This window comes from Bubalus bubalis, chromosome 3 (genome assembly GCF_019923935.1).
Source record: "Bubalus bubalis isolate 160015118507 breed Murrah chromosome 3, NDDB_SH_1, whole genome shotgun sequence".
Taxonomy (NCBI): Eukaryota; Metazoa; Chordata; class Mammalia; order Artiodactyla; family Bovidae; genus Bubalus; species Bubalus bubalis.
The window spans coordinates 98,862,667-98,870,955 of NC_059159.1; the positions used below are offsets into that span (position 1 = coordinate 98,862,667).

Consider the following 8,289-nt stretch of genomic DNA (forward strand, 5'->3'; position numbering starts at 1 on the left):
GGAGCATGACTTAAATTTGAGTATATCCATGACAAAAGAAGCCAGAGATGCATTTAGTTTCTTCTATTAAGTAGAGATACAGTGAAGGGGGAGTAGGTGCTTTGTGTTGTTCGATTCCTCTGGGAATAAAGATTTTTACTTGCCTCCAGTGTTTGCCAGAGTTATCTTGACTCTTCTTTCTTTCTCATCTCTTACCTTTTGGCCATCTGCCTAGCATTGACAGTGTCACTGTTATAGGCTGACCAACCAAGATTATTAGCATCCTAGGATGCTACAGACATGCTTACTGAAAGGATTTACTATATTATCTAGAATCTTAACTTTGTATCATAGAGTAACGGTATTTATCCATTCTGTGGTTTGGATTTGGTGGACAAATGTAGAAAAATTGACATCAGATCCCATAAGAAAGTGATGATTTTCTTGTCTATGGAAACTAATATTTCTATATTTAGAAAAAAAATTGAAATAAAAATTCTGTGTGCAAATGCTTGATATGCCTTTTTAAAAACACAGTGTTTTCAACTTCATTTCTTGTGTTTGTTTTTATTTTTATTTTTTTTTAATTTAATTTAATTTTTAAACTTTACATAATTGTATTAGTTTTGCCAAATATCAAAATGAATCCGCCACAGGTATACATGTGTTCCCCATCCTGAACCCTCCTCCGTCCTCCCTCCCCATTCCATCCCTCTAGGTCGTCCCAGTGCACCAGCCCCCAGCATCCAGTATCGTAAATTTAAGGGCTGTTTTTTGAAGAATGCTGCGTCACTATAGTTGTAGGTAGTGGGATATAGGGAGACAGTCCCAGATTTGAAACATATTCTGTTTCCCCCCCCAAAAAAAATGTTCACAACTCGTTAGGTTAACTCTACTGACGTCATCTTTTGAAATAAAATTCTTACAGGATTCTACTTAGTACCTTGTAATGACCTATATGGGAAAAGAATGTAAAAAAGAGTAGTTATATGTATATGTGTAACTGAATCACATTGCTATACCCCTGAAACTAGTACATTATAAATCAACTATGTGCCAATAAAAATTTAAAAAAAAATTATCAATTAAATTTAAAAATAAATAAAATGCTTATAGTAGCATCCAGTGATCATATCTTTGGTAGATTCTTAAGCTTGTCAGTGTTTGCCTGAGAACTGTAAGGTATGACCAGAAAATGAAAAACATATCTGAACATTCTTTTTGAGAAAATGGTAACTTGCCTCCTTTGCTTTCCATTAGAAATAAGGCTTATAAGTTTTATAGTAATTTGGCTCATTATCTAGGAAGCACTTTGCTGAATAATTTGTTGTTGTTATTTAGTCGCTAATATCTGACTCTTGCGAGCCAAAGGACTGTAGCCCTCCGGCTCCTTTGTCCATGGGGATTCTCCAGGCAAGAATACTGGAGTGGGTTGCCATTTCCCTCTCCAGGGGATCTTCCTGACCCGGGGATCGAACCCACATCTCCTGCACTGGCAGGCAGAGTATTACCTCTTTGCAGATTTTCATAGTCTCCAAATTAGGATGAGAACTAGGATACTATCCCTTTAAAAAAAAAAAAATCCCAGTGCAGGAAAAATGGCATCCTACCATCTTTGTTTATTCACTTTCTAATTATTTCAATGTATACAACATTGTATACAACAACCCTCTGCCCAGCCCATACATTCTTGCAAGAGATTTCAACTTAAATGGGAGATTGGGTTATTAAAATTGGTTTTCCAATTTTTAAGCTATGGAGTTTGAAAAATAAAGGACCTAAAAATGATACTGTTTTATCACTTAATATAGCAATGCAATATGTTTTTTTCAGGGAAAACTCCCTAGGAATTTCAATTCCATAGTTGTAATTTCCATATTATATGCTGACAAGCATGTGGTTATTATCCATTTACATTGTTTGAAACAGCAGAATGAAAAACATAAAAGTTTAATAACTTTTTTCTTCGTGACAGTTGACATCAGTATACTGTATTTTTTGTTCCTCTCACTGTTAGTCAATTTGAAATCACCTTAAACATCACTCGCAGTTCTGGTAATCATCTAGTTTGTATTGCTGCCCTGAGACGCTACTGGATGCGGTATCGAGCAGCGTTGTCAGAGTTCGCTTTCGTTCCCGGGGTTTCTGAACAAATGGGGCCTGGTTTTCACCAGAGCTGCTGTCATCAAGTGGAATTTGCGGATGAAGTGGAGACCATGCTCCTTTATCAGCATCGCAAATACACCACGCCCCTCACTTCTCCATTCTTTGCCTCGTTGTGGAAGTTAATACCTTAAACCTGAAAGGGATCTCTGCAAAATTATTGATTTCACACTTCATATTTTTATAGTTAAGTAAGAGGAAAGTTTTGCATCTCAAAATGATGCATGTGTGCGTGTGTGTGTGTGTGTGTGTGCTAGGTTACTTCAGTTGTGTCTGACTCTTTGCGACCCTGTGAACTGTAGCCCACTGGAGCTGAGAGGGCAATCTGGCTTCCCTGACTCAAGGAAAACTGAGATGAGGGTCAGGACACACATCATTGGGCCAGCAGGAGCATCACATGGGAAACATGAAAACGGCAGAGAAAATAGTGGTGAAGAGCAAATAGTGATGGACTTTGCTAGTTTCCTCTTTCTTAAAATCTAAGGAGAGTTTTCAAAATAAGTTTTAGCTACGGTTACTTAAAACCTTATCTTAATGACATACAGGTGAACTACGGCCAGAGAGAAGAGAAAATTCTTCTTTTCTTTGATCGTAGGGATAAGAAAATAGAAAATAAAATAGTAAGGTAAAATGTTTTTGAGTTAAAAAAATGTCCAACTATAACATAATTGTAAAAACTCAAGGATGCAAGAAAAATGTGAAGAGGAGGAAAAATAATTAGAACACCTCTCCCCAGCCACCATTGTTAATATTTTAGCATATTTTGTGCCATCTCTTTTGGGGCGTGTTTTTCTTTACCTGCTATCCCTCATGTATAATTTTGTGTGGTGCTTTTCTGGCTTACCATTGAATCATAAGTACTTCTCATGGCATATGTTTATAAATATAACGTTTACTATTTGATGATTATGCCATAGCTGATCTATTGATCCCTATAAATACCCAAATTGACATTTGTGTATTTATAATCTTTGTAAATAAAATATATGGTGAATATTTAGCCCATAAGTATTTATCTACATTTTATATAATTCTCATTTAATGAATTTCTAGACCTGGAAATATAAGATGGATAACAAGCAGATTTTAAGAAGGAAAGTAAATATTAGGAACATTTAAAGGAGATGGAGTGCGTTTCAAAAACCTCACACTTTTAGCCTTTTGTCCTAGAGTCTTGAAGTGTACATTTTTCTTTATAGAAATTATTTTCCTTGCTATGACTTTGGAGCCTTCTTGACTCATCTTTTTATGCAAATTGTGGAGTTAAGTTTCAAGTAAGACAGCACACAATATCTGGGTTAGAGTCACTGTACCATTTTCTCCTATTTCTGTTTCTTGCTAAACCTTCTAACTCAGGGCTGTATTTCCAGTCTCTTTAAAATTTCCTAGAATTTCTCTTAAATGTCACTTATTTTAATAGCTTAGCAGTGGCATTGCTGCTTTCTGGCAGCGTCCTGATAGCGGCATCAAAGCAAAGAGCTAAAATTTTACTCACTTTGATTGATGAGCTCATTTTGTTACAGAGGACAAATTGGATTTTTTTAATACTGGTAATAAAAATTAATGTGTGATGTTGCTTTTCGAATGTTATTGGATCTCTGCCTTAATACGGGTTTCAGCATTAAAAGTGCTAACAGATAACTTGACTGGAAAGTTACCTCCTTCCCCTTTTATCTACCTTCACATTAAAAGGTGCTTTCCTGATTTTGTCATCCCAGTATATTTATATGTGTATTATATCTGTGTTGACTGAAATAGGGTTGAGGGCTGTGGAGAGAGCAGTGCGGTGAGATAATAATCTGTGTTTCAATTTTCCATCTAATTATGATGTCTATTTCTTTTTTATTTTAGCACCTCCAAGATTTACGCGAACTCCCGTTGACCAGACAGGGGTCTCTGGTGGAGTTGCCTCCTTCATTTGCCAAGCTACAGGAGACCCAAGACCTAAAATTGTCTGGAACAAAAAAGGAAAGAAAGTCAGCAATCAGAGATTTGAGGTATTAGGTCCATTGTTCTGTTTCTCTGGGGGAAGAAGGTATCTGCTGGAGTTTTGGTTTGTATGCTACTTGTTTTACTCTGATACAAGGTGTTATAATCACTGAAATGTGTCATTCATTATGTGTTTGGGATGGAAAAGTTCACTCTAAATGGCTCTGACTTTTTCAAAAAGAGAATTTGAGGGTTCATAAGACTGACTGTTGTCCTACTTGTATCAGGGCTCAAATAGTGTCCTTAGCATCCATCTGTAACCTCATTTTCAGACTGCTTCCCCTTAAGATGGCAAGATGCAGTCTCCCATACTCCCACATCCAAGACTAGAGGATGAGTGAGAACTTCCTCTGCTATTGGATCTTTCTGAGTTACATGTTCATCCCAGAACCAATCTTTATGAACAGCTGGATGGTACAGGCTGACTAAATTAATCAGAATCTACCTCTCTTGCTGGGAATGAAGTCAGTTCCATTCAACCCTGTGGTTTGAAATGAAGGAGCAGTGTTTTCCTAAAGGGAATTCAAGTTCCTGTAATCTGGAAGGAGAATGGATACTGGGCAGCAAGTTTAGTTATCCACTATACTTCACACCTGTGTTTTAAAAGTAGCATGGACTAGAATGAGAACTTTTGCTCCAGTGTTTTTGTGTAAAGAACTGCTCAGGAAGAAACATATTCAAACAGGTGGATAGTTGATAAACCTGTTGAAGAAATCAGTTGCGTTTACTCAAGAAAGCTCAGTGCACTGCAGATGGTAAAACATACATCAGATATTGTTTCTGGGGGGTGTTTTGAAGGAGCCTTATGATGTATAAAGTTACTCATTCTGGAGGAGTAAAATAGGTGATAAGCTGCACAGAAGAAAATTAGAAGAAGCCTGCAACCTCATGCCTGTAATTTATAGACTGGTTCTTACAGGGTACTGGGACCTCCAGCTAATATTTAATACAACACTCAGTTCCTCCTACCTGAGTTTCTGGTCTACTTCATAGCCTAATTTACATTTTGGCAAATTAAAGTTATTCCCAGTTAAAAGAAATATAGCAGCTACAAAACTCAGAACATTGAGATTTTACTCATTTTTCAACAGTTCTCACGGAGAAATAAATGGACCAAATGCATAAAGGGCCTAATTAATTACACTGGTAAAATTGAAATCTGGACTGTAATTTATAAATGATAAATTTAAAATTGTGTTTGTTTGAAGATCAAATATTTATAATGATTTAAACATAAGAGAATATCTTAATCTTTAAGAAACATTTCCTACATCAGATAGAAAAAGATGTATATGTATGTAACTTCTGGTGCACATAGACTTTTTAGTTTAAATTAAATTGAACTTTTTTGTCAAAGAGAATTTTGACATCAGGCTTGCTAGTAATGATGACTTCTTGACAAACTCTTGTAATAAAGATTAAATTATAATAGTAAACATTTCAATGCACGAATTCTGCTCAGTACTTAAGTCCTAATGAGCATCATATAAACACATCCAGAAAAAGTTAATCGTTTTAACACAAAGCAGATACATCAAATAATATCGAGTCTTGGGCTGTGAATCTTTAGTATCTGTAACAGTATATTGTATTTTTTGGTTTCACTAGTTTCTAAAGCCCGTAGGAGTGTGAGTGCGACTGATTTTGTTACCTCTTCCGTCTCCACTGGCAAATCTAGCATCTGGCCTAGAGATGCTATAATCAATACCAGGTGTTGAGTAGGATTTTCAAATTGGAAATTACAACATTAGCACCTAATGGGGTGCTAATATGGGGTATACAGTTCGTTTGTTGAACTGTTCAGGCCTAAGCCTAGGAAATATTTCCGAAGTATAATTATACAATGACAGGTAACAGTGAATCAAAATTTATTAAGAGATTAGATACTGAGTTCTCATCACAAGGAGAAAAAAAACTATTTTCTTATATCTATATGAGATGATGGATGTTAACTAAACTTATTGTAGTAATCATATCACCATATATGTAAATCAAACTTTCATTCTATACACCTTAAACCTTATGCAGTGATGTATGTCAGATATTTCTCAATAAGACCAAAAATATCAAAATTTAAATTAGTATTAAAAATGTTTAAACCCTTCTCTACATTAAGCCAAGGGAGTTCTCTCACTACACACACACACACACACACACACATGTATATATTAAATTATGGCATATTTGACAAAAACTTCAGTCTCAAAGTAACTTTGGAACTTTATTCTCCCAAGATGCATAGTAGATTCATTCTAAAATGTGTGATATTTTTAATAAAGTTGAAACTAAATTCTGGTACATGGAGAAGTGGGACATTTGGCTATCTCTGTGAATTTAGAACATAAATGGAATGTGAAAAGGACTTGAAATGGATATATCTTAAAAACTTTCAATCCCTTTTTCCCCATATGTTGACACTTATACACAAAATCTGGGACTGAGCATCTTGTAAATATATTTACAAGGCATTCTTTATTCACAGTTTAAGCACATGGATGTATTATTCATAGGGAAATGGAAAAAAAATACAGAATCTCAGTGAACAGATGAAAAAAACCCATCATAGTTATAGAAAAGTATAGGACTACAGTTTTGTGTACATATTTATCAATATCTTCATATTATCATGTAATTATAAATATCATCATCATATCATCAATATCGATGTCATCATCATTTTTAAAAAGTACTACTTGAATTTGGTGACAAATACCTAAGATTTCTTAACTGTTTCAGAGTACAGTCCATAATGATAGTGAATTCAGGCTTACTGTTTAGAACATTAATTTTCTGCTTGCTGAAGCAAGCCTCCATTTTGCAGCAAGAATGTCCTAAAAATGCAGGAAATGCTAAGCTAGAACAAATACTGGAATGATTTATTGCAAAATTAATGCATGCCATCAGTCTCTTGGGCTATGAAAGACATCTCATTGGCTGCCTAAGTACTAGATTTATGCAGTTTCTCTTCATGGTTCGCTCATCTATACAGTTTAGGATGAGACATTTTAAAGCAGAATAGCTATCAGTGGTGGTATACATTATCTCTTCACCTTATATTTCAGTTACTAAATGGATCCGTATGTGCATTTGTACTATCAAAGACAGAATAATTTAAGAAGTTTACCCATCACAGCAGCACGTTTCTTGCAAAATTAATACCAGGATCACAATGCCCTAGATACACATACTGGAATATTTTCATGAGTAAACCCTGGATGGTTTTCTGTAGTGACAAGAAATTTACATTTTTTGCATATGTAGTTTCATGTCTTTTCATTGTTCACTACAGGATTCATTACATTAGACCGATTATTCTGTTTCATCACTGTATCAAAATGTAGTCACAAAATGCTTCTGAGTTTACTGTGAGCCTAATGGCTGGTCCACCACCGCATTAGGAGGTTTAGCTGAAAGGTGGATGACAGTAACAACACCTGTGACAGCTATTGTTTCCTCTAATAGGTAATAGAGTTTGACGATGGATCTGGATCAGTTCTCAGAATACAGCCCTTACGGACGCCACGTGATGAGGCCATTTATGAATGTGTGGCCTCGAATAACGTGGGAGAAATAAGTGTGTCCACCAGACTCACAGTTTTACGTGGTAAGTATTCAAGTACAAGGCTGTTGCTTGTGTCACTGTTGAAATTCTGTACCCCAAGTATTCTTTTGTAGGATCGTTGAAAAGACTAGCATTGTCATGACACTTAATTGGGAACTATATTGAAGTCAAATACTTGTTAGGGTCAAACTTTAAATAGATAGTCAGCGCTTTCTCTCATAAGACTTAAAAACTGCTAGTCAGGGACAGAAAAAAAAATTAAAGAAATACTGATTGCAAATGTCCGATACCATTTTGATTTTTGGTAAAGAATCTCGAAAGCAAGCAGGTTATGTTACTCTTTTGCATGTTAACTTCACTCCTGTGTGGATTTTTCATATATAGGTCAGCAACTACTTTTGCAAATTACCAAAACTGACATTGATGCTTGTAAAATTAAAGGGATATCTTCTACCTAAAGATGATTAGTTATTAATGAGAAGAATCATGAATGACAAATATACCTTTTTATGTCAAAAAACTAGTTTTCTTCATGATTTTATATTTCTTGAACTAATATCTGTTGGTGCAAAGGGATTGGAAACAGTGAATATGCC

The 8,289-nt window shown here is 35.3% G+C and overlaps 1 protein-coding gene across 32 annotated transcripts in view; it reads left to right on the forward strand.

Annotated features, from left to right (window-relative positions):
• The window catches only part of PTPRD (protein tyrosine phosphatase receptor type D), a 536,986-nt gene that overhangs the window by 220,026 nt on the left and 308,671 nt on the right, over nt 1–8,289 (forward strand). For 17 of the 32 annotated variants that reach the window (XM_044939860.2, XM_044939874.2, XM_044939864.2 and 14 more), the window contains exons 3-4: nt 3,994–4,142; nt 7,594–7,735. In XM_044939860.2, coding sequence (XP_044795795.1) covers nt 3,994–4,142; nt 7,594–7,735 — 291 coding nt within the window. The remainder of the gene's footprint in view (nt 1–3,993; nt 4,143–7,593; nt 7,736–8,289) is intronic. The other 15 variants (XM_044939863.2, XM_044939884.2, XM_044939887.2 and 12 more) reach the window with 1 other exon arrangement.